This window comes from Lepidochelys kempii, chromosome 6 (assembly GCF_965140285.1).
Source record: "Lepidochelys kempii isolate rLepKem1 chromosome 6, rLepKem1.hap1, whole genome shotgun sequence".
Taxonomy (NCBI): domain Eukaryota; kingdom Metazoa; phylum Chordata; order Testudines; family Cheloniidae; genus Lepidochelys; species Lepidochelys kempii.
Window position 1 is genome coordinate 87,237,721 of NC_136385.1, and position 15,804 is coordinate 87,253,524.

Consider the following 15,804-nt stretch of genomic DNA (forward strand, 5'->3'; position numbering starts at 1 on the left):
ATTAAGGGTCTGGAACACATGACTTATGAGGAGAGGCTGAGGGAACTGGGATTGTTTAGTCTGCAAAAGAGAAGAATGAGGGGGGATTTGATAGCTGCTTTCAACTACCTGAGAGGTGGTTCCAGAGAGGATGGTTCTCGACTATTCTCAGTGGTGGAAGAGGACAGGACAAGGAGTAATGGTCTCAAGTTGCAGTGGGGGAGGTTTAGGTTGGATATTAGGAAAAACTTTTTCACTAGGAGGGTGGTGAAGCACTGGAATGCGTTGCCTAGCGTGGTGGTGGAATCTCCTTCCTTATAAGTTTTTAAGGTCAGACTGGACAAAGCCCTGGCTGGGATGATTTAATTGGGGATTGGTCCTGCTTTTGAGCAGGGGGTTGGACTAGATGACCTCCTGAGGTCCCTTCCAACCCTGATATTCTATGATTCTATGAATCTCTTGTGTGGACTGGTCCAGGCTGAGGTTGATGGTGGGATGGAAATTGTTGAAATCATGGTGGAATTCCTCAAGGGCTTTTCCATGGGTCCAGATGATCATAGAATCATAGAATCATAGAATATCAGGGTTGGAAGGGACCTCAGGAGATCATCTAGTCCAACCCCCTGCTCAAAGCAGGACCATGAAGATGTCATCAATGTAGCGCAAGTAGAGCAGGGGGTTAGGGGACGAGAGCTGAGGAAGCGTTGTTCTAAGTCAGCCATAAAAATGTTGGCATACTGTGGGGCCATGCGGGTACCCATAGCAGTGCCGCTGATTTGAAGGTATACATTGTCCCCAAATGTGAAACAGTGATGGGTGAGGACAAAGTCACGAAGTTCAGCCACCAGGTTTGCTGTGACATTATCGGGGATACAGTTCCTGACGGCTTGTAGTCCATCTTTGTGTGGAATGTTGGGGTAGAGGGCTTCTACATCCATAGTGGCCAGGATGGTGTTTTCAGGAAGATCACCGATGGATTGTAGTTTCCTCAGGAAGTCAGTGGTGTCTCGAAGATAGCTGGGAGTGCTGGTAGCGTAGAGTGTGATGAGGGAATCTACATAGCCTGGCAATCCTGCTGTCAGGGTGCCAATGCTGGAGATGATGGGGTGTCCAGGATTTCCAGGTTTATGGAACTTGGGTAGCAGATAGAATACTCCTGATCGGAGATCTAGGGGTGTTTCTGTGCGGATTTGTTCTTGTGCTTTTTTTTTTATTCAAAATGTCTTTCAGGGCAGACCCGGGGTAACCCCTGGGGATCTGTCTTAGTTTAGTGTCTCTGGCCCTGTGAGAATTCGAATAGCAAAAAGATGAAAGATTTTCTTGTGACCTATTTTATCTTTTACATTTAGTCAATGAGATTACTTTCAGTCAATGAGATGAACTCACATTGCACATAGCATTTCCAAGGTGCGATAGGGCCATTCACCAATCCTTTGTCTTGTGATGTTCCTTAATAGCCTGTTTAATTTTGATAGGCCTCCTTAATGAGTGGAGGGGAGGATTTCCTTGCTTGGGTTCACAAGTTCAGAGCAAACATTTTAAAAGTTATAAAGCAAAACATACATGTTTCTTTATAGTACGGAATACAGACATTACAAGTGAGATTAATGCATGCAGCAACTTACAATCATTTCATAGAGTCTAAACACTAAATAAAGTCTTATTAGACTAATAACTATTTGGAACAAAATTAACAAACAGCTGAGCTGGTTTGGTTTCCAGCTATGAGTCTGTGTCACAGGGTCCCGGGCGCAACCTGGACTGTGGGATCACTGAGGCCCCCAAACCCATCAACCTGGCTGCCTGTCACAATGTGATGCTGATGTCAAGCTACAAGCTTCTGAAAGGTAGGGACACATTCGACTGAGTTACATGAATGATCTCCCAGATGCTCATGAACCATCAATAGAGAAGCTCCAGCCAATTTCCCCCAGTGCACAGTTTTGCACCCCAGAACTGTACCGTCTAGGTTCCCTTGGGCGGTGCAAGTTCATTAAACAATTTGCCACTCCCTCAGTGTGGAATAGACATACACTAGCCTTCATAATCTGAGCTGAGATTTCCCAAGCACTTCTAACAAAACATGCTGTTTTAGGTAAAATATAAAACAGATTTATTAACTACAGAAAGACAGATTTTAAGTGATTATAAGTGGTAGGCACAGAGATCAAAGTTGGTTACTTAAGAAATAAAAATAAATCAGCAGTCTAAATTTTACAGACTAAGCAGGATTTGAATCAAGCAGTGTCTCACCTTGACAGATGATGCAAGCAGGTTAAGGTTCCTCAATACACAGGCTAAGACTACCTTCCAGCCTGGGACCAAACTTCCCCAGTTCGAAGTCTTTGTCTTTCCAAAAAGAACGAGGAGTACTTGTGGCACCTTAGAGACTAACAAATTTATTTGGGCATAAGCTTTCGTGGGCTAAAACCCGCGTCATCAGATGCATCCAGGTGTTGATATGGGGGAGAGGCCAAGTGATGATGTCACTGTCTCTCTTTTTATTCCTTCTTCCAGCTGCTAGAAAAATCCTTGCTGTGATGTGGGGGTCAGTCAGTCTCCATTGGTCAAGCAGTACATACCTTCTTTAAGGAGCCTCTCGGATAGTGGTTTCTTTTGTTGATTGGCCATCAACACTGTCTGGCCCTCCTTTGTTGCAACTGAAAGGCTGGCTGTGGGTGTTTCCCAACCTCACAACATATTTCAGTAGCACATATAGCAATACTTCATAACTTCACATACAACACTACATACAATGCAACAGGATATTAATGTTCAACAGATCAAGACTTTTAAAACGATGCCTCACAAGGCATAGTTTGTACAAAACATATCATAATCATATCACAGTGGCAAAAATGGAGGTTCCAGGGTGTTTCTTTGAAGTACTGAGTGTCAACAGTTTGTCAGTGCTCAGCTGATGCCTACAGACTTGACAAGAGATGGCACCAGGTTTACCAGTGTCACGGGGGTTCTGGTCTCTCTGAGTGGAAGTGCGTACAGTAGATGCTCATTAGTAGCAACATACCTGTGCCCTTTTGCTATGTTGCACTCTACATTTTAAACATATGCTCTGTTCTGCATTTGTAGTCTGCTACCATATTGTATCAAGAACTAAAAGTATCGAGTTTTATTTTTATGTTTTAAGAACAATCAGACATCAACTATGACAACAAACAAAACCTCTTGCTCTTATTTGTAAACATTTTTGTACTTGTGCTTAACTATAATACTTCGTATGCACTGTAAGTTGCCCTGGATAAGGGTACCTGCTAAGCAAATAAATAACAATACTGTAATAACCTAAATTAATTATTCCATATCAAAGGGTATTCTATTTATACAGTGAATATGTATCAGCTGTGGGAGGTGGGTGGCGGTGGCTGTGGTGGGTCTGGCTGTGAAGGTGGGTGGTAGTGACTTCAAGTGGTCCAGCTGTGGGTGTGGGTTGCCTGGCTATGGGGGTGGGTTTCTGGCAGCAGAGGTCCTGGCTGTGGGGTCTGGCTGTTGGGATGGCAGCGGGGGGTGGTGGTGGTGGTGCATCTATGGGGGGTGAGTCTCTGGAGGTGGTGGTGGGCTTGGCTGTGAGGGTGGGTGGCCTGGCTATGGGGGTGGGTCTCTGGCGGCGCGGGTTCCGGCTATGGGGGGGAGGGTGTGACCTCTAGAGGCGGGGCGGGCTTGGCTGTGAGGGTGGGTCTCTGGGGGCGGGGGGGCTGACTGTGAGTGTGGTGGTGCGGGGCTTGGCTGTGAGGGTGGGTCTCTGCTTGGCAGCAGGGGTCCCGGCTACGGGGGCGGGTCTCTGGTGCCGGCGGGGGGGATGCTGACTGAGGGGGGGGGTCTCTGGCAGTGGGGGAGCCTGGCTCTGGGGGTGGGTCTCTGGCGGCGGGGCGAGGGTCCTGGGTTGTGATCTCTGGCGCGCGGGGAGGCCCGGCTATGGGGGCGGGTCCTGCGTTCAGGGGATCCCTGGCGCGCGGCGCCCTGGCTGTGCAGCCGGGCCATATCCGGGGTTGCAGGGACGGACGCTGTTCCGCACCCCGCCGCAGGAGGTGCCAGGCCCAGCCGGTTGCTTGGCAACGGCCTCTCTCCCCGCCCTTGCGCTCCGGGGGTGCGTGCGGCGGGCGGGGCCGCTCGTGACCTCACTTCCCAGGGCCGGGCGGACTCCGCGCGCTGGCGGTGGTATGGAGCAGGGGCTCTCCGCTATCACCCTGTACTGCACCTCCCCCGCCGGGACCGCATCCCCCGTTGCTATGGAACAGGAGCAGGTGAGACCGGCTTAGGCACCGGCTGAGCCCTCATTCCCCGCCCCGCACAAGGGAGGGGCTGGGCCAGGCCGGGCTGGGCCCGGCCACCTAATACCACCCCTGGGGGGACTGGCCGGACCCTGTTCTCTGTTCTTCCGAGGGCCAGTGGGGCAGCTGCTGCCCGCCACAGAGGCTGTCCGGCCCCTAGGGGAGCAAAGGCGGGTGGCGTGGGTCCGCAGCCACAGCCGGGGGCCTGGGAGTCAGGACTCCTGGGTTCTTTTTCCAGCGCTTCCTGTGTGTGGTCCTCAGCAAATCACCTTTCCACGGCTCCATGGCCCGCCTGCGCCACCACAGGGTAGTGTCCCTGCCCCGCAGGGCTGGCGTGGGAGCGGAGGTCATCAATGTTTGTAAAGTGCTTGGAGAGTCTTGGATAGAAGATGCTACATAACTGCACATTTTTTGTTTATTTTGATGGTAATAAAATAATAGCCTCCCAAGCCCTAGACGTTACTTGCCTCTTCCTGTGGCTTAACACAGTTGTCAAATATATATAGATACAACATTGTTTTACCTTGTAATGTATAGCTTGAAGATCCTTTCCTATGGCTTTTCCTCCCACCTTTAGAAAATTGGACCTCTTCCATAAATGATTGCTTCAATAACTTCATGATTGATTTGAAATATGGCTGTCCACTCTTGTCAAGGCTTATTTGAAACCCTACAGGGGATGGCTCTGTAGAGTTTAATAGGTGATGGCAAGTGGTTCCTCGCAAGTGGTTGGTAGGGTTGGATTGTGGGCAAAATATGTCTCTTGGATTTTGATTTAAGTGTGAGAAGCTCAGTATTTCTCCTAGCTTACATTTTGTTTTCTTGCTTGCCAAAGCAGCGCAACCGTTTACTACAATGCATGTCATGCTTTTGCTTCCTCTTCCCCCCCCCCCCCAAAAAAAAAATAAATAGAACTTTAATTTGTTTTCACTCCATTTAGGTTGTGAACAAAGACTTTTTTCTGGCAAAACTAGCTAAACAGTGTAACTGGGTGGGGGTATGCAAGTGAAGTCAATGTAGTTTTTTGCTTTGGTATAATAATGACTGGCTGGTGGGATAGTGTTATCTTGTCAATTTTTTTTTAATCTCTTACAACAGGGGGCAGCAGCATTGTGGAGGTGGTGGCCCCAAGTGATACCTGATTCACAGGCCTTATCTTGCAAGCCCTCCAACATAGAATTCCCAGTGAATTCATTAAGAGTTTTGCACATGGAAGATTTTGCAGAATCCAGGCTCATGAGTAGCACTGGGGAAATTGGAAGCTTACTAGGTCTTCACCTGTCTCAGGTTTTATACTAGAATATTAATTGCTTCATTTTGTTCAGAGGGGACAGTGCTCCCTTTTTTTAAACACTTCAGACATCTGCACTGGCCCAGATTTCTTGTGTTTCACTCAGTAAATAACACCTGTTACAAATGAGTTTGATAAATTTTAAATTAAGGCAGGTTTCAGCTTTCAGCAAGTTGTGGTGCTAACTTGGCAAGTGTATTGAGATATAGCCATCTTACATATAAAGGACATTACTTCTTAAAAATAGTCGTTAACCCGACAAATTTCCTTACCTCTGCTACTAGTGACATCTGAGATGACCAAAAGTGAACATTTACCCCCCCCCCAAAGAAACCTAATATGCTCTTTTACTACTCCATGCTTTGTTTACTTTTTGCATTTCAGAGTTTCACTTTTATAGCCAGCCACTAGCTGTTTTCCGTTCTTGTGTTTTGATGGTTGCTGCCCTCAGTAGAAAACTTATTAAATTCAGTTGAAATGTTAAAAAAGATGCCAACCTCCCCCCCCAAAAACCCAACAACAAAAGAAAATAGGATCAATAAAGGCATTAGAAGGTAGTGTGTATGGAAATATTTCTCACTAAAGCCTGCCAACTTTTTCAGTGTTCCTTTAAGCTTCCTGATCTTTGTTTCACTCTCATTTTAGATCTTTTGTCCTATACTGAGGCTTGTGTAGGTTGACAAGTTTTACCTGAAACAAAGTAAGGACATTCTTTGGTACAGAATTTTTGAGGACTTCTGATCTGAACAAGTGATGAGGCTGATAGATTGAAAAGATTTGATGCACAGCCCTGGTTTACATATTACTTTTTTCTGTTGGCATTTTTCTTTAAATGTGTGAATTGAGTACATGTGAAACTGAGGAGGCCTTGTAGCACTGTCTTAGGTCAGTCATACTATAGCAGGTGCCATGGTAGCTTACTTGCAGCTCTGCTAAAGCACCCAAGTCTTCTATTATTATATATGTGTTCCAGTAACACCTAGGAGCCAGTCACGGATCCTGACCCTATTGTGCTAGGCACTGTACAAGCCCAGAACAAAAAGCCCTGCCTAGGGTGACAGATGTCCCGATTTTATAGGGACAGTCCTGGTTTTGGGGTCTTTTTCTTATATAGTCTTCTATTACCCACCATCCCATCCTGATTTTTCACACTTGCTGTCTGGTCACCCTATCCCTGCTGCAAATAGCTTACAATCTAGTATAAGACAGATGGATACAGACACAAGGAAACAATGAGATTGTATTGGTCAGCATAATAGGCAGCAGTTTCAGTGTGTCAGGAGCCTAACCATTGTCAAGATTTGTGCAGGTGTCATTAAAGGAGGGATTTGAAAGAGCACAATGAAGTAGCTTCATAGATGTTTACAAGAAGCTGCTCCCAATTTTGTGGGATAGCATGGGAGAGAGCACAAAGATACTTGTTTGCAAACAAGTAAGGTGGAGAAGGCTGACGGAGCAGAGACAGGAGTTGACATCTTAATAAAGCATATGATAGATGATGGGGGCGGGAATAGGTTGAGAAGGGCCTTGAAGCTGAAGACAAATACTGTGATTTGATGGAGAAGGGGGAGCCAGTGGTTGGATGCAGAGAGTGAGGTGATATGGTCAAAGTGATAAGCTGGGAGAATGATCTTTGCCTTAGCATTCTGAATGGATATGAGTGGGGGAGGATTGCATTTGTCAAGGCTGGAGCAGAGGTCATTATAGTGATCCAGACACAAGATGATGTGAGCTTGGGTGAGAGTTTTAGCTGTGTGGATGCATAGGAAGGGGTATATGTTGAAGATCACAAGCACAAAGAATTGCCAAGTCTTTATTGCTTCTGCTATTCTGTTCTTGGGCTACTGTTCTTAGCAAACTGCTGGTTGTGTGATGCTTTTATGAAGTGCACGAATGAGATGAGACTACTAAATTAATTTTTGCTTGTGATCCAATTTAAGATTTGAGCTCAGGTATGCCAATGGAAAAGCTAGTGTAATAATCCACTGGTATATTTAGCCCCTTCAAGGTGTACTAATTTAATCTGAGTCACACTTCCCATGTTCTTAAATTGTTTAGATACTAAACATTCGACATTGGTGAGGCCTCATCTGGAGTACTGTGTCCAGTTTTGGGCCCCACACTTCAAGAAGGATGTGGATAAATTGGAGAGTCCAGTGAAGGGCAACAAAAATGATTAGGGGACTGGAACACATGACTTATGAGGAGAGGCTGAGGGAACTGGGATTGTTTAGCCTGCAGAAGAGAAGAATGAGGGGGGATTTGATAGCTGCTTTCAAGTACCTGAAAGGGGGTTCCAAAGAGGATGGCTCTAGACTGTTCTCAATGGTAGCAGATGACAGAACGAGGAGTAATGGTCTCAAGTTGCAGTGGGGGAGGTTTAGATTGGATATTAGGAAAAACTTTTTCACTAAGAGGGTGGTGAAACACTGGAATGCGTTACCTAGGGAGGTGGTAGAATCTCCTTCCTTAGAGGTTTTTAAGGTCAGGCTTGACAAAGCCCTGGCTGGGATGATTTAACTGGGAATTGGTCCTGCTTTGAGCAGGGGGTTGGACTAGATGACCTTCTGGGGTCCCTTCCAACCCTGATATTCTATGATTCTATGATTTCTTTGAGCTATGAACCTCTTAAGAATGGAATTTGAATAACACTAAAAGCAAACTACTGTGTTAATTAAATGTTAAGATTGTAGGATTTTTACTTTATAGATGTAGCAGTGCACAATGCTACATACATACATTTAAGGGTAGTGGAAAAGTGGAATTTAAACATAATAAATATCGAATCATTACAGTTTTACTGTAGGAGTAGCACAGACAAGTGCAGTTCCATTATTATAATTTCTATGGTGTATTGCATTGTCATTGTGTGGATATGTAACAAAGAGCTCTATTGTAATACATATACACAGGAGTTACAGTAAAGGCTACTGTGGAAACTATCTTAGAATTTACTGACTTCTATAATTTAATGCAATGTTAAGGTTTAGATCAGGGGTGGGAAAACTACGGCCCCGGGGGCAGCATCAGGCCCTCCAGATATTTTAATCTGGCCCTCGAGCTCCTGCTGGGGAGCAGGGTCCGGGGCTTGCCCTGCTCCGGCATGCCAGCTGGGAGCGGCGTTGGGGGCTGGCCCCACTCTGCATGGCTCCCGGAAGCAGCAGCATGTCCCCCCTCTGGCTCCTATGTGTATGTTACCCAAAATTGGGTCAGCTAGTAAGCTTAGGGAGGATTAATGACCCACCAGTGTTTGGCAGAAAGCAGCACGTTTATTATACTGATAGCTAAGCCTCAAAAGAAGGGGTGGGAGAGGGTCTCACGCTCACAGAAGCAGACTCACGCTCCCAGGACAGGCATGGCACTGGAGATGTCAGGATCCTTTAAGGTAAGTGTCCCACAGCACAGCGATGGACGGTGCGATGAAAGTAAGTCTTCCTGGGGCACAATGGCAAACCACTGGCCAGGCGGTCTGGGCGAAGGGCCTTCACAGGAGGTACAGGCTTGTGAGTGCACTCCTGAGCACATGGCCCCTTCCCCTTTTAAGGACCTGCTCCTCATGACCTGCTACTAGATGTGACTTGGCCGTGTCTGGTTGGTCACACTCCACCTTGGACAGTGTCCATGCATTGGGTGTGTGAGCGCTGCCTAATTAGTCCCAGACACCTTGTCTACCTGGGAGCTGTTCAAAAGTGGGGGGGCAGGGGGGGGAAGAGAGATAACAGACCTTTTGAACATACAGGTTATACATAGCATACAGATCACTGCTGCTTCTACAACGGTGTAGGGGCAGCCAGGGGGCTTCATATGCTGCCCTTGACCCAAGTGCCTGAAGACAGGGCAGCGTACAGAGTCGCCTGGCTGTGCCTCCATGTAGGAGCTGGAGAGGGGACATGCTGCTGCTTTTAGGAGCTGCTTGAGGTAAGCGCCGCCCAGAGCCTGCACCCCGACCCCCTCCTGCACCCCAACCCCCTGCCCCAATTCCCCCTCCCACCCGCCAAACCCCTCAGACCCAGCCTGGAACACCCTCTTGCACCCTGAACTCCTCATTTCTGGTCCCACCCCAGAGCCTGCACCCTAACCCCCAGTTTTGTGAGCATTCATGGTCTGCCATACAATTTCCATACCCAGATGTGGCCCTTGGGCCAAAAAGTTTGCCCACCTCTGTTTTAGATGTTAAGGTAATCTTTTAACTTTAATTAAAAGAAGCCAAAATAGAAAAGCTGTTTCAATAAATACTTTTTCAAATGCACCTGTGTAGTTTAATGTCTGATTCTCAAACAACTGAATAGGTTTTCTTCATTATTCAAAATAGATTACCTATGGGTTGAGAATTAGTAGGAGACCTCATTCATGAGTTGCCAGCTAGCCATTTTTATTCTAAGCATTTGTACCATTTGTAAGCACAGAGATGGGGAAAGGAGAAGAACAACAGTGGAAGAGCATCTGTGTATGTAGACTTTAGACTTACAGGGATTTACATTGTAAATTCTACTAGTTAATGTACAGCAAAACTGTTGAAAAAAATTTGATTTACTTCCTGGTGCTGCAGTGTGTTTTCAAATGACATTCATGTGGCTTTACAGATGCAGTATTTACTAGATCTCTTGTTTAAAGTAGTGAAGGGAATACATTCTTGGTAGATTCAAGTGATTTCATCCCTGACTTCATAATTGTATGGATTTGAAAGAACTGAAGCTAATCTTGAAGTAGCACAAGACAGTGAAGTTATACAAACTAAGCACTTTCACATTAAATATTTTGACATTAGAGACAGCATTTTCATAGGTTTTGACTTATCAAAGTTAAGCTGAGATCATACAACCTGAATGTAATAGTAAAAAATAAATTGGTTTGTCTTCTTTTCTCCCCCACTTTTTTCCTTTGTCTGTTTAGACTGTAAAATCTGTGGGATAGGGACTTGTCTTGCATGTCTGTGAAGCATTTAGTACATTAGAACAGAATTTCAGTCTAAATGTTGTTTAAAATTTATATAATCATAGAAATGCAGGGCTTGTAAGGGACCTCGAGGTCATCTAGTCCAGCCCTTTGTGCTTAGACAGGACCAAGTATTCTTTCCTGGACCATTCCTGACAAGTATTGTCTAACCTATTCTTAAAAACCTCTAATGACAGGGATTCCAAAACATCTCTTGAAACCTATCCCAGTGCTTTACTATCCTTATAGTTAAGTTTTTCCTAAAATCTAACCTGTCTCCCTTGCTGCAGATTAAGCTGATTACTTCTTGTCCTACCTTCAGTGGATATAGAGAATAATTGTCTTCTTTATAATAGCCCTGAGTATATTTGAACATTATCAGGTCCCCCTATAGTCTTCTTTTCTCAAGGCTAAACATGCTCAATTTTTGTAACCTTTCCTCACAGGTCAGATTTTCTAAACTTTTTATCATGTGTTGCTGTCCTCTGGACTCTCTTGAATTTGTCCACATCTTTCTTTAAGTGAGGCACCCAGAATGGGTGCAGTACTCAGCCTGAGGCCTCACCTGTGCCAAGTAGCACAGAAGAGTTACCTCCTGTGTCTTACATACAGGTGTGTATTACTTACTTACATAAATACTGATCAGTGCTTAAAATCCCAAAACATAGGGCACAGTCTTTTTATTCAACAGAATGTTACTGGTTAATTGTGAGGGGCTAGTTTAAGGATAACCCAAACTACACAAACTAACAGGAAGTGATCTTAGAAGGACAGGGATTTCTTATTGTGCCTTTACAGAGATAGGACAAACTTATTTATCCACAAATTTAACTTCCAGATCCTGGAATTTTGGGGAGTGGCTCTGGGCATTGGGATGCAGGATTCCAACATTTTCACTGAATATAACCCCCTTCCCCCCAACCCATTAGACTACTGCCGCTTTAATGTAATTGGTGTAAACTGTGCTGCAAACATGCAAAGGAAAATTGACAACTGTTACAAACCAAATGCATAACTACTTGTTTAGCATAAGTAGTTAGAATATGTGCTAAGTAACCATTCAAGGCAGAGTGGCCCCTTAACGCATATGCAGTCATGGGAAGAAAAGAGGGAGGGTTAGTGGGTTACAGATTGTAGTAATAAACCATAAATCCAGTGTCTGTCTACTTATGCTAAACAATTTGTTCCACCTGGCATTTAGCTGTGACACTTAGAGTATCTTTCCCAGACTGGAAGAAGAGCTCAGCGTGTCTCTAAAGCTTGTCTCTCTCACCAACAGAAATTGGTCCAATAAAAGATATTACCTCACCCATCTTGTGTGTCTCATATCCTAGAACCGACACAGCTAAAATTATGCTGCATTAGCACTAATAAGCTTTATACTGCCAAGGCAGAAGAGATTTTATCTGTTCATGTTAAAGATATGAATCTTGTTTGTATCTGAAAGAATCCTCCAAACCACCTGATAGAAACTCGTCTTTTGTTCAGCCGCATTGTGACTGTAAGGATTTTTTTGTTTTTTGAGCATTAGTATGGTGGTGAATTTTTCTGTTGCTAGCTTTGGTTAATATTTTAAATAACTACTTTTTTGTAGAGTAGAGGGACTCTCTCACAACATAATAGGCTGGATTTTTTTTCACTGTACAGAATGTTACGTTTTCTGTAAGCCTTTATGTATGTTGACATTTTTGTGTTCCATTAATGTAATTAACAAATAGTGTTCTAAATGTCACTGCTCAATCATAGAGACAAAGGTGGACCAACTCTTTACTTTACCCACCTTGTCTCTCTAATATCGTGGGACCAACACTGCATGCAACTGTTCAATCATATTGCTTTTTGTTGTATACCGTTCTTGTATGTTGCTCATATAGATTGCTAGCTCTTCATATCAGAGACCTTGTCTTCCTATCTCTAAAGGACCTAGTATGTTCCTTCTGTTGTGAAAATGTGTCTAAAACTTACAGATCTATGCAGTCCCATTAAGTGTATGGAAACTCATCTTCTTGCTGGCATCTTCTCTATACGTGTTGGGATTGAGGTGTTGAATTCAGGTTGTTGAGAAATAAAAGTAGCATGAAATTCCTTTCCACTGTTTGGTGGCATGTGTGTTGGAAGATATCTGCTTAACAATTAATTCTGATGGTACCGTAAAGTTCAGCTTTCTCTCTTTCTTTTATATGCTGTGATTTAGTTATTTCAGAATTATTTAGATTTACATTGTGTGTCAGTTTGATCTTTAGACTTGCCTGCTTTTCCAAATTTTTGGAGTTCATTTTCAAACTGATATCTGTTCTGGGATGGAAGTAATGTTATCATTGGGGATAGCAGTAAAAATCTGATCTTTGAAGACCATATTATTGGGTGAGTTTGAATGACTTGGAAACATAATTTTAAAAAAGGTGTTGTTAGTAGATTAGTTCTGTTATCTGTAGCTGTGGTCTTGTGAGAGAAGCAAGGGGGCAAGATTTGAGATGTAAAAAATGTTTACTAAGTAGAACAGGGAAGTTTTTAACATCTATTTTGGGGGGAGGGGAAGTAAGAATAATAATGTAGATCATACACTTAACTATCTAGATTTAATATTTTTGATATCTGTATAAAAGGGAATTAGTTTAATCCAGAGTGAATAAAAATAGATTAAAACATTTTTTATTTAAATTGGACTTTTAAATTTAAAATTAAATATAGTTTATTTTTTTTAATAAGCCTATTTTCAGATTTGAAATTGACAATTTATGTTAAGGCCTAAGCTTATCTATTGAAATCTTTTTTTTTTTGTATTTAATTTAAATATTAAGCAGTAATGTTTGCTGCCAGGTTTTAAAGAGAATCATAGAATATCAGGGTTGGAAGGGACCCCAGAAGGTCATCTAGTCCAACCTCCTGCTCAAAGCAGGACCAATTCCCAGTTAAATCATCCCAGCCAGGGCTTTGTCAAGCCTGACCTTAAAAACCTCTAAGGAAGGAGATTCTACCACCTCCCTAGGTAACGCATTCCAGTGTTTCACCACCCTCTTAGTGAAAAAGTTTTTCCTAATATCCAATCTAAACCTCCCCCACTGCAACTTGAGACCATTACTCCTCGTTCTGTCATCTGCTACCATTGAGAACAGCCTAGAGCCATCCTCTTTGGAACCCCCTTTCAGGTAGTTGAAAGCAGCTATCAAATCCCCCCTCATTCTTCTCTTCTGCAGGCTAAACAATCCCAGCTCCCTCAGCCTCTCCTCATAACTCATGTGTTCCAGTCCCCTAATCATTTTTGTTGCCAGAATCAAACCACTGAACTTGTTGAAGTCACTGGATAAGCACCTGGTACCAGAATTTGTTGATGTGCTAAACCAGTGTTTGACAGCAATAGCCTTTTTCTGTAGGAGCAGAGAGAATATTCTCTTCATTTCAGCTTATTCAACTAGTTCAGTTCAGTGACTAGCTCATTAATACTTAAAGCCTGGTCTATACTGAGAAAATGAAGTTGGCTTAACTACGTTGCTCAGAGGAGTGAAAAATCCACCCCCCCACCGGCGTAGGTAAGCCGACCGAATGCCCAGTGTAGATGGTGTTAGATTGACGGAAGAATTCTTCAGTTGGCCTAGGTACTGCCTCTTGGGGAGGTGGAGTGCCTGTGCTGATGGGAGAACCCCTCCCATCTGCGTAGGTAGTGTTTACACTGAAGCGCTACAGCAGCGCTGCTGCAGCAGCATTTCAAGTGTAGATGAGCCCTAAGATACCAATTGGGAGTTTGAAAAAGCTGAAAAGCTCATTTTCCTCTTCCAATATATGAATGAAAACTAAGTATGAGAGGATGAGATATACTGTTTCTATAATTTGGAAGGACATGGTGAGACCAGAAACAATCAGTTCAATTCACTAACTGCAGATAATAATTCCTAGTTTAATAAATCAGTTGATTCTTAAATGCAAATCATGTTTTGATAACACTTTTTTTTCTAGTGTGCGGCAAATTTTAAGGAATTTTATTTAATAATTAATAATAAAAAATTGCTGTTTTGAGCTCTTTTAATTGCATATATTGCAAGTAAAAATAGTCTAGTAATTAAGTGTATAATTTGCTACTTTCTAGCATAATAATGTAAAAAATAAGAAATGAAAATTAATTGAAATTGAGCTGTATAATTAAATAAATGTATATAGGCACAGTGTATCCTCCTGGTTTAAAAAAAAAAAAAGCCTCAGATTTAGTGTAAAGTCTGTTTGCAAATCAACATGTTTTTATAGTTACCAGCCAATGAGAATCAACTATTTTTCTTTAGGAAAAGAACTAACAAGTACAAATACAAAACATGATTAAAATCAAGGGTGTATGATTGCTGATTTAGGTCATGATGACAATTGGTTATTTAAATGGTTTTCATTTAAATCACTCTATCCTGATTTCATCCCCTACAACAGCATTTTTCAACGCGTGGGTTGTGACCCCTCCTCGGGGTAGGCCTGAAGGACTAAACTCTGTGTGTGTGTGTGTGTGTGTGTGTGTGTGTGTGTGTGAGAAAGGGGGAGACCATGGACAGGCCTTTCCATTGTTTTTCAGTGTGTCAACCTTAATTCTCATGGTTTTGAAGGATACCTTGCAAACATGAATTGAATGTTATGTGAAAGAGTTGTCTGCCTGAATTTGCAAAGAGCCTGAAACAGTTAAGAATTCTGACCTCAATTCATTTCAATGAGTGTTAACTCAGATGCCAATGATGATATTTTAAATGTCAACATTAAATATTTCATTGTTCACCAAAGCATGTAGAGAAAAGAAAGGATGTGCCATGTAGTGAAGATCTACACAATATAACTTGTAGTGATGGCAGGGTTGAAGTGAATGTGATTAATTTAGCTTTCTTGAAATGGAGAACTCAGCTTTAATAAGTTTGGGAAATGCTACCTTACAGCTGCATCACTCGAAAAACAAACTCCACCTCAATTTTCAGAAAAGCTCTCAGTGATCTCTGCTACTTTAGATGAGCTGACAGATATTTGAAAGAACCAAGCCTCCAGTTTCACTGCTTGTCCTGCAGAAGCTTGTGTTTTTGAAACCATTATTTTCTTTGTTACAGCTGCACTCAAATGGCGATAGAGGCTTTGAGAATGTGGAACTGGGGATCATAGGAAAAAACAAGAAAATCCCAAGAAGGGTCATTCACTTTGCAAGTGGAGAAACCATGGAAGAATATAGCACAGATGAAGAAGATCCGGTGCAAGAAAAAAAAGACCTCTTGCCTTCTGTTGATCCTGTAGGTTTGTTACAGATAATTCTTTATTTCATTTGCCATTTACTGGAAAAGTGACAACCACTTT

The 15,804-nt window shown here is 43.1% G+C and overlaps 1 protein-coding gene across 2 annotated transcripts in view; it reads left to right on the forward strand.

Annotated features, from left to right (window-relative positions):
- LOC140913158 (signal recognition particle subunit SRP54) overlaps window positions 1-15,804 on the forward strand; it is a 69,956-nt gene that overhangs the window by 42,015 nt on the left and 12,137 nt on the right. The window contains exons 1-2 of one of the 2 annotated variants that reach the window (XM_073349025.2): window positions 4,086-4,241; window positions 15,564-15,740. The exons of the other annotated variant lie outside the window; for it this stretch is intronic. Of the exons in view, the coding sequence (XP_073205126.2) occupies window positions 4,158-4,241; window positions 15,564-15,740 (261 nt within the window). The 5' untranslated portion in view covers window positions 4,086-4,157. Of the gene's footprint in view, window positions 1-4,085; window positions 4,242-15,563; window positions 15,741-15,804 lie in introns of those variants that run through there. 2 annotated transcript variants of the gene reach the window in all.